Here is a 24,930-nt window from a genome sequence, read left to right as displayed (position 1 = left end):
AAGTGCCAGTCGTAAGAATAACATAACCCAGAAATTCATAAAAACTTGAGTGTTTCGTCAATAAAAATATAAGTAAAAAAAAAAGATCTGAAAGTCTTCTTGGGTATTGGACCATCCTAGAATCCTGCAGTTCCTCAGGATACCAAGAAAACAACAACCAAGATTCTACCGGAATGGGGTACATAGCCTCATTTTGCTGAGTCCAGATTGCCTTCACCCATGTATAGAAGGACTGCTAGCTAGAATGATGTTATTATCAAGAATAAATAGATAATAACCAAACATTTGATGATTTTATTCCCAGTCAGTTTCTCTGGGTCCCTGTTCCCAATTAATATTAGATTTTCTCTAGCTTCGCTTGAATTTATTGCCGTTTGCCATATCTCATAATTTGTGGTGTCCCTTCAAGTTATCAATATCAATTCATATTCATCAAAATTATGAGCTAGAGGAAAATTTCAGATATAGAGGCATTTCACATTGAGCCTAATACTCTTCTCTTTCTATAATAATTATTAAGAATATAATTATTTCCGCATTTTTCAGATATAAAACTAAACTGCAGTGCGCATGAGGTGACTCTAGCGATTCGAAAGACCCTGCTTTTGTGTAGGATTACGGTAAATCAACCGGAGTCAGTAATCGAGTTAGCAGCACCTTACTTTCCGAACACGGGTAGGATGTTCGGTTTAGGTAAACGAAGGCAAAGGTTAGAGATCGAATAAACCCGAGCAAGAAAACTACTTTTGAGTGTTTCTTGCGATTGAATATGGATTTCATCATTGACAACGAAAGACTGATCAATACGGATTTTCGAAAAGTTGAATACTTATTTATTCTTTCTTCTATTCCCGTCAGTATAAATTCAAACGTTGCTAGTCTGATTTTATAATACTCGAAAAATGATGTTGGTCCATCAATTCTTGGAAAAGCATCTGGTACTCTCTTTTTTCATCGGTATTTTGAAAAAACTGGTTGACATGCTCTGCTTTTCCAGTCAATAATAAAAGCGGATTCAACAAAATATATAACTCATCAATTACATCCATCTTTGTAGGGCCATCAGAACATACTGACATACACAAATTGCATACAATGTAACAACTTGTTCTGACGACCAAATCGTATCCGTTCGCACAAACGCAGTTTATCGTGAACCATTGCATAGTAACGCAACCTTAGGCTACGGTTACTATGGGTGCGAATTCTGACGAAAATGTGTTCTGACGAATTCGCGCGAACAGTCAAAGCCTAGTTGCACACACACACCGATTTTGGAGGGCCCGGAATAAAATCGGCCGTTATTTTATCGGTAGCAGTTGCTAGCACACTCAACGGATTTTTACCGTCCAAACGATCAGCCAACTACAGTCGACTGAAATGGTCGGTAAAAAACATTGAACTCCAGAAAGAACTCCTTCTTGAGTTCAATGGTAAACAATCGGTGCTTGTACAAACGTGTACTTAGTCACGCACGCCACTACATCCTGGTATTGCTGGTATTGAACGGTTTACCGATCGGTGACGGTAAAATGCCGGTGAGAAACCGTCCAATACCGGCAATACCGGGATGTAGTGGCGTATGTGACTAAGTACACGTTTGTACAAGCACCGATTGTTTACCATTGAACAAAAGAAAGAGTTCTTTCTTGAGTTCAATGTTTTTTACCGACCATTTCAGTCGAGTTCGTTTGGCTGATCGTTTGGCCGGTAAAAATCCGGTGAGTGTGCTCGCAACTGCTACCGATTTTATTCCGGGCCGTCCAAAATCGGTGTGTGTGCAACTAGGCAAAGGCTTGCTTTCCAATGAAAGTAGGTAATATGGGAGCAAAAAAAGAATACGCTCGTCCTCGTCAGTACGATTTGAGCGGACAAACGTGTTTGAAATTTTCATCAGATTACGTCCGAATTATGATGAAAACCAGATATCAAGAACTAGTTCATCATGGACGCGGATAAATTAGCTGTATTCGGGTTCGGCTTTAGGACAGTCCGAGAATGGTTCTAGAACTGCGCAGAGGATTTCATACTAGGGCGCAATAGTTTTGCGCAGTTTTGGAACAATTCTCGGACCGTCCAAAAGCCGAACCCGAATACAGCCACTAATTGCTTGTGTGCAAGAAAACATGTGTTTTTGGGACATAAGGGACAAAAATTATCATAACAGAGACATTTTTCGGCAAAGGTGGCAGAAGGTTGCTTCAGAACTCAACACAAGCAGTAGGTATACTTTTTTTATTGTTTTTTTTTAGGTCACTATTTCTTGAACTTATACAAGTACAATATTAAGCAAGAAAATGCAAGTAGTAATAATGTGAACACTCCATTCATCAAAATCATGAGTTGTAGACCTTATTATATTAAATCGTACTGAATCGGGACCTCACCGGCTGGGCAAACAGAATAAGTTTTTAAGGCTTCTCTAGCGTCATTCCCAAGAAAATCAAGGGAAATCAGACCTTCCTTGTCGATGATTATATTATGCAGAAGACAAACGCATTTAACTACGATGTCTACTTTATCCGGATCAATTTGCATTTCAGTTTTTAAACACCTCCACTTGGCTACCAAAATACCAAAGACACATTCCACACACAGCTTTTGACAGTCTATAGTTGAAAATCCGTTCTTCAATACCAAGTCTTTGTCTTGAATATGGTTTCAATAAATAGGTTTTCAGAGGATAAGCATCATGACCCAATATAACAAAAGGTGCTGATATGTTTGTCGACGAAATATTTTCATTCTTAGGTATGTTTAAAGTTTTTGCTTCCAACCTTTGATAAATATTTGAATCTGAAAATGTTCCCTCATCACTTTGCCTACCAAACGTCCCAACTTCAACAGCAATGAACTTTTAATTTGCATCGGCTATTCTCTGCAATACAATAGAAAAGAAGCCCTTATAGTTGAAAAATTTTGACCTGGTTTTTTTGGGACATTTCATGCGAATATGTTTCCCATCTATGCAACCGATGCAGTTGGGGATATTCCATTTTTTGTAGAAGTCAGCGGCGATGTTTTTCCATTCTTCTGTAGTAGGCAGAGACATATGTGTACCGCAGAAGCAGTCCCATATAGCTTGATATGTGTCGTAAACTATGTTTCGAATAGCGCAGTGAGAAATTCTGTACGAGAAGCTGAGTGCTCGAAAAGACATCCCAGTGGACAGAAATCGGAAATAAGAAACAACTCTACTATACAATAAATCAACATTATTCCCTAAACCTATAATAATAATTCGAAACTACTACTAAAATAATAATATTAGGTTACATTTGAAAACGTAGATATATTGGTCCTTATTTGATCAATTTCAGGTGAAATACCCAAAACTTAGTGGCGAGGTTTGAGGGACACATTTCGTAAATAATTGAGCAAGACTCCTAAAAACCGGAGTGTAGACGTAGGAGGCATCATCAAAGAGTCCAAGTGGGCCTATTTAAAAACCATGCTGTTTTGGAGGACCAATTCCTAAAAAGAAACTTGCATGGTAATGTACCGAGACCCACCCAGCCAACATCTGATGATGAAGACACCCAGACTTCACCCCCAAGTTTTTCCTTTGATCCTGCTGAAGACGAACCAGAGTCACAAACAAACTCAAACTCTTGTATAATTTTTTTTTGGTGTAGCAGGGGGAAAATCTGCGAGACAGACGAACACACCCTCTCCTGAGGGGGAACAAATGTGGGGATTCTAACTCTCCTGAGCTCGAGACCCACTAAAAACCCTAAACTGCTTCTCAATAGGTTCCGGGCTTTTTGCCTATCAATCAGTTGACTCTTATGGTTTCTGGACTCTCACACGATCATAGTCATGTTGATAGTTGTATGCTGCCTATATCTTTTACAGGTTAAGCTCTTCTTCGGTTACTTTTTAAATCCTTTACTGATCTCTCGGTCTTCGGTGGTAGGTTCTTGACCTTCTAGATTCTTCTGTTGGGTCGTAGTCGACTAATCTCCGTAGTTCCTCATTTGTATGTTGTTTGGCTTTGTCGAATATCCTTTCCGCCTTTCTCTTCATGAATTCTGTAACTGGTTCCCATTCCAAGTCCTTGTAGATTTGTTTGTTCCTAACAAACCAGGGTACATCCATCGCCATTGTGAGGAGTTTATTCTCAGTGGCCTGTATTCTCTTGATGTGGGTCTTGGCTGCGAAGCCCTATGCCGCCGATCCATATGTGAGTTGTGGTCGCGCAATAGTTTTAATCATCGTCAACTTGATGTTCTTATTCATATGACAGACGAACAAACCCTCTCCTGAGGGGGAACAAGTGTGGGGATTCTCACTCTACAGAGCTCGAGACCCACTAAAAACCCTAAACTGCTTCTTCGTAGGTTCCGGGCATTGATTGTACCACCTCAGAGCACAAGTGATGAAACAGCGCCACCACAAATATTGGCTTTCCTCCTACAAAAACTGCCAAGGTGAATAATGCCAGTGCTATCAAGAAATTGATGAAGCTTGAAAAAGAGAAAATTCAAATATTCAAAGAAAGAAATTCAACTTCTCGAAGCACGGAAGATCCTGACTATCATTTTCTGATAAGTTTGCTCCAATATCAGATGAAAGAAAAATGTTCGTGAGGACTCCAACAATTATTTTGCGAAGAGGAAGAGAGATTAAGAGCCCAAAATACGCTACAGCTCATTCACCATGCAGCTCCTACATTTTCATTATATACTTCATCGGCGAGTGATAGTTGGGAAAGGGGTTCACAAGTGGAAGCCCCATTGAGTGTTCCTGAACATCAGCTTGCTTCGTACTTTTCAGCAGTTACGCCTGACGTTTAAAATTATTGAAAATTCAAGCAGTATTTTTTGTAGAATTTTTTTTTTGTTCAATTTTTGTATTTGAATGTTATTTATTTTTATTAAAGTAAAGAGTTTAAAACTATAGGGTGAGCATTAAATTTTACACACCTTAAGGTTACAGCCCTTCTGTGTTTTGGCGAAATACAGTCGCGAAAGTTGGAGAACTTTTCGATCCTTTTTCTATCTCCTTCAGTATGTATTCGAATGTTTCCGGTGTCACCCTGAAGTAGTCGAAAAACTTTTCTGGTTGGTTACAGAATATCAAGCTCTAAAATACACTATCGTTTTTCAGAATTCTGGGAACACCACTTCCAATGCAGATATCCAAATGGAACTAAGACTCCTTACAATCAAAAATATACGAAACCTTGTACTGGGCAAGAGAAGTTGACGAAACAAAATACGGTGTTTGAGGACCAATTACAATTCGTCTCAGATGCAGTTATGGCTTTCGCATACGCTATAAGGTAAGTTCTCACATGGTCTTCATAAATGATTTCAGCATGACAGTGGTCTTAGTGGTCTTTGAATTATTCGATTCGGCTACTCACTAAAGGGTTTCGAACTTAATATCATGGATATTCATGGTAATTGCTTCACTTCTCATCAAATATTTTCAAGAGATTCTTCTTTTGAGTTGGAGAGTTAAAAGAACTAAGACCTTATTTGAAACCACTTGGCAAGCTCAAAATAATAGATATAAAAACTGAATGTTTGCATCGATTCATAGGAAACCGATTCGACAGACATGCTCTCATTCGGAAACGGAGAATATTTGGCACTGGTTTGATTTCGAAAATTAATGGGAATAACGCATTTTGAATTTTTTTTCGACTGTACGTCCAGTTCCATTCCACATATTATTGAGAAATTACCTCTGGTTGCCCAAACTTAGGCTTTGTTTCGAGATACAGCAGTGATTTCTGATTCTGAGGAGTTTTATTTCACGATAAGCGTTCCTTTCCTTTCCCTTGAAACAAAAAAAGGTGTTCTTCGAAACTTTATTCCTTCAACTATTATTCATCTATTGACATGTTTTATTGAATGACAGTTCTTCACGAAACACTGTAATGAAACAATTTTCTGGCAAGAATAAATGATAAATGTAATATTAATCGCAAAGAACGTTATTAATCGATTAATTCGTGTCCGGAAATCCGGAGTTGTACACGCGCCGCGCGCTGTTGCGTTGAACATTCGAAACGGGCGGAATAAATCATTCCGGAGCGTCAATTCGTTACATAAAGCATGAAACAACATTTCGGTGTTTGAATTAAAAGCGACCGGTAGTTTTCCTATCGGATTAACTAAACCTCCTTCGTATTTCAGAAAATAATATAAATATAGGGGAAAAAACGGAAAATAATATGCTTAAGTTACAATAATTTGAATCATTTAAATCATAATATGTTGGACTAAAATTATCTGATTCGAATAATTTTTTCGATGTGTATAAGTATTGGTTAATATGCGAATTTTAATATTTAGTTTTCATTACGGCTTAATGTATGAGAGTTCGAGCGTTATGCTATATCGATTAAAACTGCAAAATGGTTTTGCATCATTCTGCCCCAATTGAGGGAAACTTCGATTTGGGTGAGCAATGAGTAAAACTCATTGAACTGCCAGCAATAGTGTTGTATTCATTGACTGATTGAAAATAATCAATTATTATCATTCAATGGGATCGTAAAAACAAATTTTATAATAAAAAAAATGACTAACAGTCTTTTGAGTTTTTTCTTATAAGTGAAATAAAATTTCGAAAAGAACAATGCATAAGATTTAACTACCATTGAATATTACATTTGATACACTGAGACAGATTTTAGAGGAGATAAGGGACGGTAAGGAGGAAGTTAAGGATTACATATCCGCCACTGAAACGAAGTTATTGTTAGAGATCCAATCATTGAAAAAGAAGAACGAAGTACTGGAAACAGAGAATGAAAAGTTGAAGAACAGGTTAGAGAAGACGGAGCGCCTACAGAAAAAGAATAATATAATCATTTTTGGTCTTGAAACGAATTCTAAATTAACATCGAAATATATCAGCACTGAATTAAACCGATTATTGAAAACTCGAGTTGAGACATCAGAAATTAATGATTGTTACAAGTTGGGGGATCTTCCAAATAGTCCTATCAAGGTAGAGTTCGTTTCTTATCAAACAAAAAAATATATATTCGATCATACTAAGAATCTGAGGGGTACTGCTGTGTCAGTTGCTCATGACTTGACACCTCAACAACGCCAGGAAAACAAGAAACTAAGGTCCTTTCTGCTAAAAGCTAGAAAGGATTCGACAGAGAGAACCTTTATCAAAGGTAATAAATTGGTGATAGGTCGAGGAGTATATGACCTGACAGACCTAGAACGCGAAGAAAGGACTGAAGGACGAATATCTACATCGGATACTGCATCCTCAGAGTACAGTGGTGTCAAAGGAGTAGAGGGTTCTGCACTGATGAACTCTGCGCCTGAGCCGTCGAAAAAAAACGAGAATACCAGTTTCGTAAAAAAATTGTTGATGCCATCTGAAGCACCCAACAGGAAGTATATGCTAAGGCATAGATCCACAACAGAAAAGGATAATTAATATTGGAAATAATTTATCATACACCTATGTCTTTATCCCAATATATATCAATATAACTCCTCTAAATAGACGATACAACACATAAGTAATTAATAAAAATATGTATATATTAAAAAAATAGTTTATTTTCACTTCGACACAATTGCACATTTGTGGGTTTTCATCATGAATAGTTTCATTAAGGATTACGACAGCCTTGCGTATGAAACAAAAATAATAACTAACTTAGAACATATTAAAGATTATAGCTTCATGGAAAGTCTCAGTATATTTCATATAAATGTAAGAAGTATCTCCGCAAATTATGATGAATTTGTTTTGTTTCTGGAGTCTGTTCAGACTACTTTTGATATCATTGTCCTCACTGAGACTTTCCAGATACAAAATATAAATATGTATGGAATTGTTGGTTATAGCATGGCCTACAATGAAGGCGATTACAATCAAAACGATGGTGTCTTGGTATATGTGAAGCATGGTATATCTTTCGACTATAAAATAATTGAGCTAGGGGAAATTAAATGCATGGATATAGATATTGAATGTTCAAATAAGGAGAATATTAAATTAACAGCGATATATAGGTCTCCAAAAACATGCGTACATACGTTCAATTTGAATCTCAGTAGATATCTAGAACAAATAAATGCAAAACAGCATATACTCATAGGAGATATAAATATTAACCTTATGTCCCAAGAAAATTTTGTGGAAGACTATAAGAATATCATGTATTCAACAGGTTTTATATCAGTCATAAATAAACCTACACGCCCTAGCAGTAAGAGCTGCCTAGACCACATATTTATAAAAAGAACATGTACGCAAGATGATATATATGATAAATGTAATGCTTGCATAATACATCACTTAATAACAGATCATTTCCCAACGATGATATCCTTGAATGTTTCAGTAAACAAATCAAAAGGAGGAGATAAACCAAAAATGAAAAGCCATATTAACTATAAAAAGTTGAGGAGTGATCTCGAGAGGGAAAATTGGTGTGAGATTTATCAAGGAAATGACGCAAATATGATGACCAATTCATTTATTCAGATCATTACAAATTATATTGAAAAAAACACACATAAGAAAACAATAAAAAATAAAAACATTCAACGGAAATTATGGATCACAGATTCTTTGATAAAATTGATAAATGAAAAAAATAAACTCTATTTGAAACTAAAAAATGACCCCAACAACGAAATATTGAAAAATCAGTATTCTAAATTGAAAAATGAAATACAGAAAAGAATTAAAATTGCTAAAATGGAATACATAAAAAAAATTGCTGAAACTAAAAACTCAGAATCCAAAATTGTATGGGACCAGGTCAAGACTGTCTGCGGTGAATCCGGGAAGAAAACATCGATAAAATGCATTAGAATCCATGGAGAAATTACTGAAAACAAAAATATTATAGCCAATGCATTCAACCAACACTATAGTACCATAGGGCAAGTATATGCGAGTAATATTGAAAATGTTGAGCACCCAGCGAAAAATGACCCTATTCAAAGGAAAACATTTTTTTTTATCTCCCACAGACAGATTTGAAATAGAAACGATAATGGAAACGTTAAAGGGAAGAAAAGCTCCTGGGCACGACGGTATTAGGACCGAGATCCTTATTGAAATAAAAAAGGAAATTTCGGAACCCTTAACACATATCATAAACCATTGTTTCGTCACTGGATGTTTTCCGGACATATTGAAGTTGGGAGTTATCGAACCCTTATACAAGAACGGAGATAAGCTTGAAATGGTCAATTATAGACCAATCTCATTGATATCCAACTTTGCTAAAATAATGGAAAAAATAATATACAAACGCATGATGCAATTCCTTCTCGAAAATAAAATAATACATGAAAACCAGTATGGATTCATGAGCGGTAGATCTACTGAGGATGCTTTCAGAAAATTAACAACCAATATTTATGAATATCTAGACAAACAAATTCCTTCTCTTTGCATCTTCGTAGATCTCGCTAAAGCATTTGATACCGTCTCACATGAAATTCTGTTGGATAAACTTGATAGATGCGGATTCCGGGGTAAGATTCATGAGTTATTAAAGAGTTACCTATCGAATCGTAAACCAGTTGTTGAGATCGATGGAAAAAGAAGCGAAGAGAAATGTGTCACTTACGGTGTTCCGCAGGGTACGGTGTTGGGGCCACTCTTATTTCTGATATATATTAACGACTTGTTTAAGGTTCCCTACAACGGAAATATTATCGGTTTTGCAGACTACACCGTGATAATATTTCAAGCAAACTCCTGGGATGAACTGAAGAGTAAAACTAAGAACAACTTTATGCTAGTGAAAAATTGGTTGAAGTATAATAAACTTACTCTGAATGTGGATAAAACAAAATATGTTCCGTTTGCATCATATGAGAGTGGCTTGCCAAAGTATGGAAACATCGATATAGACACAAATACAAGTATACCAGCAGCAAAAAGTGCAAATTACCTTGGTGTGATAATTGATTGTCATTTGAGATGGGATAAACATGTGGAAAACTTGACCAGAAAATTGAGAGGAATAATTTATAAATTCAAAGCTTTAAAAAAAGTCTGCATGCAAGAAAAATATTTAATAATGATCTACAATGCTCTTGTTGAAACACTAATTGGTTACGGGATAGTGGGATGGGGCGGAATTTACGATTGTCATTTAGAAAGTCTGAATAAAGTTCAAAAATGGATACTAAGAATCATATATAGTAAAAGAATAACATACCCTAGTGAGCCTCTATTCCAAAAATCCAAAATACTCAACATCAGGAAATTATTCATTCTAAAAATGGCCGTAAGCGTGTTCAAGGGAAAGATACATTAAATAACGTAGATTATGAATACGAAACAAGAAATAAAGATAGAACCTACTATACCTCGAAATGTTTTAAGCGAATAGGACAGAGATCAGCTCAATTCCTTGTTTCTAAAGTATATGCAGCGATCCCAATTCAGTTGAAAAAAATTAGAAAGTATAAGAAATTTAAGAGGACAACCAGGGAATGGCTAGTTCAGTTGAACATAAGAGAAGCAAATGATTTAATTAATAAATTCAATGAATGAAACAAAATACATCAGAATATCCAACTATAATACCAAAATACTCACCGATTATGACGAAACATACTCACCGATTAGAACAAATATACTCACCGATTAGGACAAACTACTCACCGATTATGACAGGATAATTTCACCAATTTGAGCAACGTAAAACCCGGTTTGGACTTTTGAATAAGAGCCAGGAGTGCCTTCACAGTGAAGTGAATGTTAGGAAAGATTTATTTATGTTTGAAATTATATATTGTAGAATTAAATTAAGTTATAATTAATAGTTACACACAGATTATACTATTCTGGTATGATCTCTGTAGCGTAAACCATGTTTATTTGTCGCTATAGATGAATAAACATTATTATTATTATTATTATTATCAAAACAAAGATAAACTCTCAAACAAACTTATACGAGGATGTATCTATAGTATATCCAATCCAAGAGGCCAGCCGTAAACATTGCAGCATGCAGTGATCACGCGTCAAGAACGTGATAACGCAGAGGTGTACTAATAAATTTTATTCCAAGAGCATTATATTTTAAAACTTCTTAAGTGTTCCAATTCCGTTGAAAAATATGTATGCTTATCTACGAGTCTCAGTAATGAACAATTAATCTTAATTTTCCACTTTAATACATGCTATGTATATAAATGTGTAACAATATTTTTTGCAAGAGGGACTAGTCCGTAGTGTCCTCAGAAGATGCAGAACTTTTTTCTAAATTGACGATGACTGGTGTTATATCATCCATAATATTATCCAATTTCCACATGTCCACCTCAACTTTTTGTTTGACATGTTCCACGCACTTTCTCCATCTTTCCGGAGGACTGCCGGAGAATTCAAAGTGATCTTGATCGTATCGCAATATGTTGTGCTCAGAACAACATATTCATAAATTTTTCAAAATGTAATTACATATCTTTCTCAAGGAATAGGTCGAAGATTTCATACCAATATAACATTGATGGAAACTACATAAAAAAAGTACAAACCGTAAAAGATTTGGGATTGTTTATTGACCAGACTTTAAGTTTCAGCGATCATGTGAATTCTGTGGCAGTCGACTGTTCGAGGATGATGGGTTTCATCATAAGAAACTGCAAAGGTTTCAAAAACGTGCGATCTCTGATTTCACTTTATTATGCTTTTATAGATAGCAAGCTCTGTTACGCCTCCGTCGTGTGGAATCCGATTTACTCTAAATACATAAATAGGCTGCAAAGAGTACAGAATAAATTTTTGAGACACTTAGCTCGTAAAACTAATATCACTATTGCCAACAGTAACTATTCTGGAATACAAAAGGAGTGTAATATTGTCAGTCTGATTGGTCGTAGGAACAAAAATGACATATTATTTTTATTCAAAATAATGAGTTCGCATATCGATTCAACCGAATTACTAACATCATTAGATTTTAATGTACCTAATCGTACAACTAGACAGCATGAAATGTTCAACATTCCCTTCAGGAGAACAAATATTGGCATGAACTCACCATTAGTGAGATGTCAAAAAATATGTAATCTACATGGCACATCTTTAAATTTCTATGAATCCTCCTTGAAAAATTTCAAAAAACAACTCAAAAGTGTTACTGTATGAATATCATGATGCATTACTTGACTGTTTCTCCCTTTTGTTTTTTTGTTTTTGTTTTTTATCTGAATGTATTGAACTGTGTTTTGGGGTGTACTTAAGTCCTTACTTTGTCTGTTAACTGAAATTGATTTTTCATTTTTACAGAGTGGATACTGTTTTGGAATTGTTTCTGTTTGTATCCCTGTATTTTCTAAATAAATAAATAAATAAATAAATAAACCCGTGAGAGAGCCTCTTGAAAAAGATTTTGGACGTCAGCCATTTTAAATGTGGTGTTTTTATCTGCCACAAAATTCTTGACATCGGCCCAAATCAATTCAATAGGGTTCAGTTCGCAGTGGTAGGACGGTAATCTAAGAATAGTAATATTTTGGGCCTTTGCGGTTTCATCCACGATGTATTTTTCGAAGTTTTCTTTGTTCTGCCTGACTATCTGCAACAATTGCACTTTTATGAATGGGTGAAATCAATAATTTTCTCTCACAACCATTGTTGGATATCACTCTTTCTGAATTGTGAGTTAGGAATTTTTTCCATTTTCCTTGAATGGTAAGGAGCATTATAACTACTATAGAATTTTCCTCTAATTTAGGAAGTATACCCTCGAACCACTTTTCGAAGGACTGACCATCCATTTCTTCATGGTAGTCACCAGTTTTTTGGATTGGAAAGTCCAGAGTCCTCCAGTTAAAAAACCAGTGCCACTGCCAATATGACATACGATAATTCTTTGCCCTTTGCCTGGAAAAATATATTCACTTCATTTGAAAAAGAAAGTTGAAATTGTTTTCCACCAAAAAGGTACTTACATCAAGTTTCACAAAACTTTGATTGCTCGATCAACGATTTGGCATTCGATTTCCCGAAGGAAATCATTGAAACTTTCATATTTCCGAATATATTGGAGGAGTAGCAGTTGAGAATCATTAAATGGGCGTGTATAGATAATTATTTGGTGCAAGAATGATATTCAGAATGCTTATGACCAACTTATCGACTGAAAACTAATTGACGTTCATCCGTCAATCGATCGTTGATTCTCTGATCAAGCTTATTTATGAAACCGAGGGTTAAACTCAAAATTCAAGTAAAGTTTAATCCAGTAGATAGTCCAGCAAGTAACGCTTGCCGAGAAGATGTAACTGTTTCATCGGTCCACACTTTGGATTTAGTATGACCGGCATTTACCCAAGTTTCATCCAAGTAGTAAATCTTCGTGTTTTCATCACGGAAGGCCCTAATTTTCGTGAAATATTTTTTTCTCCAACATTTAATGTCGTCACGGTCCATTAAAAAACTGTTGCGTTGGCGACGTCCATATTTAAAATTTGGCATTTCAAGTCTTCATTAACTATTTTTAATACTTTCTTCATTGACAAATTGTCAATAAAGTGTCAGAAGTTTTTTTAATTTCTTCCCCGTTTTTTCAATTCTCTACTGAATAACCACTGGTATATCTATGGGAGATGATTCCCCAATATAAGGGTCCTGTAGCGTTCCTCGAACAACTGAAGAATAGAAGAATCATCACTTGGAAGACTGGACCTGGTCGAAAGGCCCTCCCAGTCAAAAGCAAGATTTGGCTATTATTAATTTGAGTACTGATGGCATTTCTAACGACGAGGGTGATCCTCCACCAAGATCAGCAGAAGATTTTTGACGCAGAGATGATATTCCTCCCAATGCAATTGAAAAACAAGTTATGTACCTATGATTATTTATTTTTTTCTTCAGTCATCATCAAGTCTTGAAATAAGTTTGGATGAAGGCTTTATTATTCGCCTTTTTTCTCGTTTTCTCCTCTGTTTCTTTGTTTCAGATATTATTTCGAAATGGAAAGAGGATAAAGAAATTTTTATATCAATGGAAAGGAAGTCCTTCAGTATTTAAAGCTTATTCTGTAAACAAATTGGTCATCACTACACTTCTCACGGGGAGACAGGGTTTTTTTACTGAGGTTTTTCCCTAAGCTCTTGTATCATACTCTAAATTGTATGGTACCCCGTTACACTAACCTTTGCTAAAACTCATACATATGCTATATTGTTTGATAACTAAAAATGTATTGCTGACATTCAAAAGAATATATAATACTTTCTCTATAGTCGGGTGTTCATTTCTAAAGAAAAACTCGTGAACTTTTCGCCGTATCACATTTTAATCGAAACCTGATAAGGACTCCCATTTGGTGGTCCGATTTTGATTTATTGCCGGCTGTGATAGAACACCGGAATTTATGTATTCGACAATAATTCTCCTAACACTTCGAGCTCCAATGCCAAGTCTCTCAGCAACTCGGAGTTCTACGTCCTTTAAACACATTGCTGCATTTTGAATAATCTCAGTTTTATAAGTATTCAAAATCATTTCTCTTATCTCGGCACTGAAGTGTCGTTTCAGACGTCTCTTTTTTGGAGGACTTAAGTCAACACGCGATTCCTCAGCAGTATCAGTACTTGATATTATATTAAATGCTTGTAACTTGAATAACTTGCTACAACTATAAACCAATTTACGAAAGAAAAAGCAACGAATGACCTCTGCAGTTCTGCACAACAATTCGCATACAATCAATGAATCAAACGTAATGCGGTCCTGCGGAGGGTGCTTCTTACTCCCGCCTGCACACATGGCGTTCCTGAAGCTTTGACCAATAAGAGGAGTACCTCAAATAAGATCATGCGTTAGTCAGTTTGTTTACGCTGGCCTCTCGGATTTGGATGGACTATAGATCTAGTTAGCCTAGACCAGTTCCATGCATAGAAAAATATTGCGTTACCATAGCAACGAACAATAACACATTATAAGTGTCAGTGTGCAGTTTGAGCTCAAAAAATTAAACCAGAGTTACGCAATGAATTAACCAATTCACCAAAATTGTGAAAACTTTGGTTCAACTTTATAATGTTAAACCGCCCGTCTGCCGTGCGTGAGTGGTCGCCTTATTGGATAGAAAAAATTGAAAAAATCGATTAGAACTTTCCAATTATTACCAAGATTAATGTTGTGTCAAAATGGTCCAGGATCTCAACTGAATTGAAATCGTAAGCGTCTGCCATCAGGGGTGGTCGCTATTTTGAAACAGACGCTGTCAAATATAGCAAAAAGACACCAGCAACTTCCTCATAAGTTACCACTGTCATTTTGTGTAAAATTTTCAATTAATATATCACTACTCGAAGATCAGGAAGAAAACATTGGCAGTCGGTCGCATTGTCAAAACAGACGTCCTTAAAGTATTGCTACTTGAGGTAGGTTGTACGGTAGATTCGCAATATTTCTCCTGGTTTATAACCATTTGTCTGTTTAAAGTTGAATATAACGTATAAAGCACGTTTGCAACAACCGAAAATTCTCTAGAGAATTTACTCGTAAATTCATGCGTCGTGAATTCTCTGCAGTTACATACGCACATACGTAGAATTCACTGTTCAGTTGCATACAAAATAATTTCTGCCGTTTTCTTACCAAAATTCTATACAGAATTCTCGGCTGTTACAAATGGGCTTATAAGCATAGCGGACACCTGAGGTTTTGTTCCCCTGATATGATTTTATTGATATCCACATACTTAATTACACCAATTAAATGAAAAAAGGTTAAAATATAAGTATGCCTACTTATGTATATGATAAATTGTAAGGGATGTCCCAAATTCTATGTCCAGTGAGGGAATCTCGGATACTAGAAGAGCTAGATCAAAACCCATGACACGTTCCGAGGTCTTTTTCAGAGCAACAAAGAATGGTAAGAACCGTAGCCTCCTAAGATCCTTCGCTTTTGAGTTATCAGCAAAAATTGAGATTTTGACTATTTCGAAGAGTTCTCATAACTTTTTTGTCTTTGAAATTACAGATCTGAAACTTGAACCTTCATAGGCACTTTTATGCGTTTTTTTCAATTCAAAAATAACGAATTCAATAAAAGTTTGGATTTAAAAAACGAAAATATTTTGTGCTCGTCAGTGGTTTCTACATAAAAAAGTGCCTTTAGAAGGTTCAAGTTTCAGATCTGTAACTTCAAAAAGAAAAAAGTTTCGCATCTACGGAAAACAAAAACAAAACTTTTCCGTATTCGGATTAGACATTTCCAATGGTGACTGCGTAATCTCCTTATGATTCGTACGAGAGCGTGCTAAGTACTGCACTAGCAAAGAGTATCCGTTCATGAGTTGATACTCTTTGACACTTATGTTGCAATATGACGTCATATTGCAACACGGCTGCATTCGGGTTCGATTTTCGGACGGTCCGAGAATTGTTCTAGAACTGACCAAAACTTTTGCGCCCTACTATCGAGTCCTCTGCGCAGTTCTAGAACAATTCTCGGACTGTCCGAAAGCCGAACCCGAATACAGCTCACAAGTGCCAAAGATAAAATCAACTGATGAACGGATACAAGTGATACAAGTGAATTGTAAAATTCAATATCTCGGTTATTCTGACGTATCGAAATAATTTTTTCACGCAATATTTTTATTTTTTATAGAGAATAGGATCAAAATTAGTGAGCATTCTCCATTGTAGAGTAACTGCATTCGTTTTTTGCCTCAAAAATAAGCTCAAATTGATGCTTCGAATCTGCTTTCGTGCTTGATTGCAATGGAATAAAAAGACAAAAACGAGAAAGCTGTCTTTGCATTATTCTGTTGTTAATTCGTTTTAACATGACCTTTGTGGGAATCCGCTGCTTCTACTGAATATATGGGAGAACTTCCAATTTATCAGGTGAGGCAAAAAGCGAAGGCTGAAAGTCTGTTTTTGTCGAGAGGAACAGACGACAAAATGAAATACGAGCCGGGCAAACAACGTTATTAGGGATAGAAAGCTCACTGCGATGCGTTTTATTATTCGAAATCATTATTGAGGTTTTTTATTTCTTTCCTGCGGTGGATCGTGTTACTGCTGTAATGAGGACAACGTTCCGATTCTACCATTGATAGATTGATTATCTTCATTGATGGCATATTTTCAAATTTGTCACGGTGACAATATGTATATTGTTTCCTAGGCTAGAAGTCAATACACTGGATGAATAATTTTGCGTTAAAAATTTTGGTGGAATTCCGGACACCTACTACGGGACAGCTTCAATCCATGGCCACTCAACACATTCGATTTCAGTTCATACAAGCTGAACATATCAGAGCCAAGCAAACCACGTAGGTTGTTACGCTCCGTTTTCCCTTTCAATTTATAGATGAGCAGTGTATATGTGAATTATGTTTATCTAGCGTATATTCGCTTAACTCGCATGCAGCCCGAGTTAGAACAAATCAGGTTTTTCATCATTTCGTGTGTTATTGTTCTTTTTTGTACGGATTTTCCTTCTGGGGCAACGATTAAAATAAATGTCATTCTTATGGTAGCTGTAAGGCGAGGATAGATATATCATTGCATATTTCCTTCGGGGATTTAAAACCCTCACCTTAAACTGAAATTTTATAATAATAAAGCATCGTCATTTATATTTTCGCTGAACTCGTTAATCGAGGAATTTTAATATAAATTTCCTGTTACCTAAACATCAACCCCACTCACCAACAAGGGTGAAATAAATATCATTCTCCAGAAGGAATATTCTACTTATTATTTTGATATTATATTTTAGGGTTTTTTTTTCGTACTCCAAATTCCGAATCCTGTTACTTTATTATTGGTTGGCCGGAATTGAAGCAGAGGATCATCGTTTTATCCACCTCAAGGAAAAATACGGTTGAATAAGTACCCCACAGGGGACCTGTATTATATCACTGTAAAAAGTAAATTTAATATTGTCGAAAATAGAAGAATAGTTAGGGTACACTAGAGATAGGTTTAGATATAGGAAATATAAGTAGGTTAAGAATTATAGTAGGTTAGACTAGGTTAGCGCTAGGGATAGTTAGGAAAAAATAGGTAGGTTAAGAATTATAATAGAATAGTATTAGGAATTTGAAGATTTAGAATATAGATTTAAACTATAGGGTTTTTTTTTTCCTCATTGGATCAATAGATTTAGATATTCAAATTACCTGGCGCCCACAAAATCATCGAATTTTATTCCCATGCTCAAGAGGTTACTCCGCCCTGAGTGAGCTGGCTGGTCACCTTTTTGTTACATCGATCAAAATTTACAAATTTCATTTTTTTTTTACGTAACAAGGGCACGGAAGGTAATTATTAGATCGCCGCGCAGACGACGATCACAAAATGTTGGAAAATTCATAATTCGCAATCACTCTTCGTATTCATCATTCATTAAAGTGTTGGAAAATATCTTGTGTTGTTTGAATTCATTTTTTCTTCTGCCAGTAGAAAGTTCAAGTTTCGATCTGTAACCTCAAAGAAAAAATTTATGAGAACTTTTCGAAATCGTTGAATTCTTATTTTTTGCTAATAACTAAAAAACATACGAAGGATCGTATGAGGATACGGTTTTCACCATTCTTTGTTTCTCTGAAAAAGAGCTCGGAAATGTGTCTGTTATGTTCATCCAAGGATTAATAATATTCAAGCTTTCAGTAATTCATTTTACTACTTTATTAAGCATCAATGTGCTACAAGTTAACAAGCTACAAGACGAGACAAGAACAAGTGCTAACTAAAAAACTAGATGCGACGCTCCACTTTTTTGCGGGCGTAGGTAATGACATTGACATAAGAATGACATGACATTTGTCAATGTTGCCAACACATACATAACACGTTTCTTTTTTTTTTTCAAATAGTCCTTGTATTGTATGATAAAAAACATTAGAAGAAAGTATACAATGTATTGAAACTAAACTAAAGATATCAGTAATTTGGTTCATAAAATTGTGTGAAAATAGTCATTAAGGTATTTCGGGGGTTTTCTACTTCTTCTAGGTAGGGTGAAGCAGTTATTACATCATCACCCCAGTCAACCAGTTTCAGTCACAGGGAAGTTGTTGGGAATTACCACTATGGAAATGCGACTTCACAATGTTGATTTAAAAAAAGGCCACCAGTACTTACTGGAGAGTGCTTAATGTCCGCAACATCGCATATCGCGGGTAATTACCCAGTACATCACATAGTAGGTGTAAAAAAAGCACCCTAGACAGCAACATTGCGACTTCTCATTTTGGCGGTTTTTGGAACGATTATTTTGACAGAATAAACTACCAAAGTGTATCCTCTATTGAAGTTATATTCATGTTCAATTTGATAATTACCATCGTGGCAATCAATTTGCACTCTATATTCGAGGCCTTCCGAGCAAAAGTGACCCAAGCTACAATTTTTCTGAAATTGAATTAACAGTAAGAACTGCCTAAAAATGAATCAAAATTTTATATACTCGTAAACTCAATTTCACAAAAATTGTAGCTTGGGCCTCTTCGGCTCTGAACGCCTCATTTGTACCCTGTGTTTACTCTTACCTACATATATTTCGCATTCTGCTCTCATCCTCAAAAGGGAAATTGAACAACTATATGAATTACTGATATCTTTTTATTCAAGATTAATATGTTTCATACAAATCCAAATATATAAAATAAAGAACATATATCTTGTTATAAATTTTCATTCCACTTCAAGAACAGCATGGTCCAGCTGAAGAAGAAAAAATCAGAGCTGTATTGATAGTAATAAACTAAGTGTCATGAAAAATCTAACAACAGTAAAAGGTGAGATTTTCCAGCACAGTATCTAAAATAATAATTTGAAGTTCTCTCGATGATTCAAATCAATTCCAAGTTTGATTTTGAGGGTGGTGAATGTTACTTATGACTTAATAATCGCCTAAATTCATATGAGGTATGTTGGAAGGTGAACGTTACGAAGGTGCAAGTTACAAAGGTGCAAAAATGGGGAGGATAAGAGGGCCAAGAAGTGATCATGATATAGTCATTATTTCAATAGGTTATATAACTACTCACCTTTTACTGCACGTTAATTAATCAATCACGTCAAGTTACACTTAACTAAAACGAAATTTAATAATAGAACAGCTCGGTTAAAAAAATTATTCTCAAAATTCATTCCTACAGATTTTGTTTGTTCATTCTCTCAACACAACGCAGTCACAGCACGAAACACGAAAAGTCACACCACGTTTTGCATAGCGGGATTTAGGTTATTGTTTATTGTTTATTATTGTTAATCAGGACACATACAGGTAATTAAATACCCAAAAAATTGTCACAATTTAGATAAAAAAAAAATAGAAGTACCTTCAAAAAAAATGCTGGAGAATTAAAATTACGTATTCAATATAAAAAGAAAAAACCACCACAACAGTATACATAATCTATGTGGGCCGAAAGTCAGAATACCGCTATCAATGGTAAGATGTGATAAAATAACTCTTTAGCCTTGACTTGACAGAAATTGTGCTGAGAAAAAATGGGTCAATTACTTCTTTAAAGCTGTTACATTGACTGAGCATTCTATGAACAGGAGAGTTCATAGCGCTATTGGTTTGTCTCTTCGGTATGTGAAAGATGTCAAATTGCCTAATCCTCCTTATTGGAGCGTAAATATTCAGTCTGGAGGTGATGAAAATACTTTCTAGGTCCCCATTCATCAATTTCCGAAGAAATATGATGTCACCAATACATCTGCGATCCTCAAGTTTGATCATATTGAAATATCGCAATCTTCTATTGTAATTTTCAGGATCCCCCCGACTCAAATTCATATTACACTTAATTCCTAAAAATCTCAAGAATCTACGTTGAACCTTTTCAAGACGATTATTATACATGTGTGTGAAGTTAGCCCAGCACTTTTGATTTTACTTCTCAAAAATTAGTGGAAAAATTTGTGCTACATTTGTGCTGACTTGTGCCGTAAATATTTTCTAGAAAATTCATCGGATTTTCCAGGTAATCGCGAAATTGAAAAAAAAGTTAGACAAACACTTTCGTTTTTTCTCAACGAAAACATATGTGAAAAATTGTGCTAGACGTCTGCTAACTTGTGCCGTTGAAATTTTCATGAAAATCCTCCTAATTTTCCGAAAAATTTAGATTTTGGAAAAAATCAGCCCAGCACTTTCGTGTTTTTGCAGTTGAATTTTTTGTATAAAGTTGTGCTACATTTGTGCTGATTTGTGCCGTTGAGATTTTCAGAAAAAACTTTCAACTTTTCCTTCAAATGGTGTGTGGCGGCGTAGTTGTACCCATGGTAGAGGAATACTTCATCTCACCATGATGGTACCAAGGGTAGCCAAACGATGGCATCACTGCGCACGACGGTTGCGATCACAGGGTAGATTATACGTCTATTGCGGTGCAGCATACGCCAAACGATGGCGCCACCGGCGACGCAACACTCTATACCCTCGACGTAACCGGCGTTTATAGCAGGCACAAACTACGCTGCTTCGGCGATTGTCGTAGGTAGCTGCTAGGGTTCATTAACCTACCTGATGAGTCCGACCCTAGCAGTGGGACGAAACAATCACCCCAAGAGCACGCCATTCTTCAAATGGCGTGAACTCACCCCAGCACATACCGCCAAAGGTGGATATCAGAAAAATCAGTAGATTGCCTGAAAATCAGTATAAATGGCAACAGGCCTAATATTCATACCGTTGAGGTTGGCAACCCTGCGTGCACAATCTACGACTCATCAAGTTTTGCATAGCGTCATAAATCATCAGAAGTGTATCACGATAACAATGTTGCCAGAATTCAGTTTTCAGGAGAGAAATCTCGTAAATTGAGCTTAATGAACTCCAGCGTGGATAGCTAATGACTAAAGAAGATTGCTATTGCTACATTTAATATGTACCAAATAACATGGATTCCATACAATAGATGCAAAGTTCAATTTATTGAAAACATAAGCAAAATAAAGACAGATGATTGCTCTGCATTTAGAGAAGCATTTACTCTGCCTCAGTATAAATCCTAGCATTCTATTGCATGAAGTGACAACACAATCAACATGTATATAAAATTTTTACTTTGAGTCAAATATTACTCCCAGATCCCTCACGTGTGATGACCGCTCAAAGATGACATCATGCAACATGTACTGATAAGAAAAGGTATTTAAATTCCTAGTATAGGAAATTACCTGACATTTTGCTAGGTTCAAGTAGAGACCCCCTGTCTCACAAAAACGCATGAAAGAATTTAAATCATCCTGCAGAAACTGGCAGTCGTGCTCACTTCTCATTCGGAGAAATATTTTTAGATCGTCAGCTAAAAGTAAGATTTGACAGGTTTTGAAATAGTTTATTATGTTATTAATGTAAATAACGAAGAGTAGGGGACCTAATTGAGAACCCTGAGGAACACCAGAAGTTGATATGAAATACCTGGATTTAAAACCTCGAGACCACGTGTTGATAAATTGAACATTTCAGACAGTTACTGTCTACTGTTAGTTTACTGTTTATTCACAACACATCATTTCATGTTCTAAAAATATCACAGATTCAATATTTCAAAAATATCAACAGAGAGAAGTCGCATAGTAGTAGCTATGTTCACTTCATCGGAACATCTCGATATGATGTTACATGCAACTACTAGGGATCTAAAGTTGAGGAATTCGCAAACTTAACAATATGCGAACGTTAATGTCCACAATGTGAAATCTTAAGTACATTCATGAAAATTCTCAAAGAAGCGCTTCAATGCGATATTTGTGGGTACTCCCTGCGACTTACTGTTACATTTCTGGTTGACTGGGACTGTCTATAACTAATTATGATTAACATTATCATCAGTTAAATTTAAGTTATCATCAGTTAAATTCAAATTATCAAAATCAACAATCATGAATTTTACAACTTTTGTGATATCCTTATAAGTACAAGACAAATTTAACATGCCCATTGGTTTAAATTTGAAATCTCCATAAGATATCAAAGTAACATTACATTTGTTCAGATCAAGACGTTTCTTTAAGTTTGGGACATATTTTTTTGGTAAAATACTACAATCAGACCCTGTATCAAGTTTGAAATTTACCTTGTTATTATCTTCTATGAGAATTTGCTCAGTCCAAGAAGATACTTTATCTGAACGACATTCATAAATGAACAATTCCTCTGGTTTGTCTTCTATTGATCCACTTCTGATTGCTCGAACTTGTTTTTCTTCATCTTGCTTTCCTGAAGTTGTCTCACCAGTTGAAGTAGTAGATTTGGTTTCATTTTTCTTCAAGTCATCTTCCTTCTTCTCATTAGTTCGGCACATCTTAGCAACATGACCTTTTTTCTGACAGATTGCACAGGTTTTATTAAATGCTGGATGGATAATGTTCGTAAGGACAACGAGTACATTTGACTTTTTGTGGTGCTGGAGAATTTGTTTCCTTTGGTTCGTTTCTTTTTACTGCATTGACTTCTTTGGTTTGGTTTAGAACTTTTCCATGTTCCTTATTGAGTTCGATACTTTTGCAGTAATAAATGATCTTTTTGACGTTTAGGTTGGGTTCACGGAGTAAGCGAAGCAATGTATTCCTACGATTAGTCAGTCTCGTATCATTCTTTCTTCATATGATTTTTGGCAGGATTCATTCTCGCAGATGAAGTCACAGACTTTGGCTTGGTTTTTTAGTTCGGTCAGGTATTGATCGATTGTCTGATATTCACCTCGAATTAATGTGTGGAACTTGAACGATTCCATTGGAACCACTTTTTTTGGTAAGAAGTAGTCGTCAAAAGCTTTTGAAAGTTTTTCAAGAGTAGAGGTTTCATCGTCGGTGAATGTGTAAAAAATATCAATACCTTCATCGCCAATACTGAAATAGTGGAGACTATGTGATTCAGAGATCATTACGTTTCTCTCTAATTTTTCCACTTGAAATAAAACCTCACACAACTCCTCGGAACATAAAAATAAAATATACTTCTGAGCTAGAAGTCCATTCACAGTAAAGATAATTCGTAAGAAATTTTCAGGGACGGGCCTGAGGGGAAGGGTACAATCCCTCCCATCAATGTTGAACAGAGTAACGCAAATGCACTTCACTCAATATTTTCGAAATTACAGATCGTAGTGCAAACTAGAAGATACCTGGGTCTTCAAATAACGTCTCGAATATCGTCTGAAATTCAAACGCTATCTGTTGAAAAGTTTTCCAGATACAGAATCCTTGTGTATACATGTATGATATACAGAAAATATGTAAATCTTCGGCCTCCTGGAACAGAAAGCCTAAGATTTTTTTTGACATATCGACATGGAAAGTGCATTTCCCTTAATGCTGGCCAGCACACTATTGGTGGTGTCCCAAAGCAAATAGCGAAATATTTAGGTTTAGAAGACCCAGAGTTATACACACTCTTTTTGCCACTATGGATGCGGATTCGGGTGGAGATATTTTAGCACTAAAGCGTGCAGGAGGGTATAGAGTAAGATCCCAGAGCGACCATACATAACTTATTTTCACACAGATGAAACTTAAGGATCTCAGTAGTGTCTCCTGTGCTTTGAATACCTGCGAACTTGTGGAGCTTGCCTAGTGACACCTGGGCAGATACCAGGTGGCAAAGGTGACTAAAAATAAGTGTTACTTAACTTATTTTCACATGGCTTATTTTTATATATGTTTTAAAGAATACCATTCTGAAGTTATATTATAAGTGCCAGACACTTCCCATGGGCCAAAACTCTTGCCAGACTTTGAAGATGCGCAAAAAATGAATGAACTTAACTTATTTTCACACGGATGATTTTTATATATGTTTCAAAGAATATTATTTTGAAGTTATATTATAAGTGCCAGACACTTCCCATGGGCCAAAAATTCTGCCAGACGCTTTGAAGATGCACAAAAAATAAATGAACTTTACTTATTTTCACATGCCTGATATTGAAATATGCCATTGAAGTAACTATAAAAAAGTTAT

General features: G+C 35.8%; 1 protein-coding gene across 1 annotated transcript in view; it reads left to right on the top strand.

The window, feature by feature from the left end:
- LOC123313827 (metabotropic glutamate receptor 2-like) overlaps positions 1-24,930 on the top strand; it is a 642,000-nt gene that overhangs the window by 550,361 nt on the left and 66,709 nt on the right. The window contains exon 6 of the mRNA XM_044898875.1: positions 5,110-5,284. Coding sequence (XP_044754810.1) covers positions 5,110-5,284 — 175 coding nt within the window. The remainder of the gene's footprint in view (positions 1-5,109; positions 5,285-24,930) is intronic.

The sequence above is a fragment of the Coccinella septempunctata genome, chromosome 5 (genome assembly GCF_907165205.1).
Source record: "Coccinella septempunctata chromosome 5, icCocSept1.1, whole genome shotgun sequence".
Taxonomy (NCBI): domain Eukaryota; kingdom Metazoa; phylum Arthropoda; class Insecta; order Coleoptera; family Coccinellidae; genus Coccinella; species Coccinella septempunctata.
Note: the sequence above shows the minus strand (reverse complement) of the source record. Positions and strands in the feature narration are given on the sequence as shown.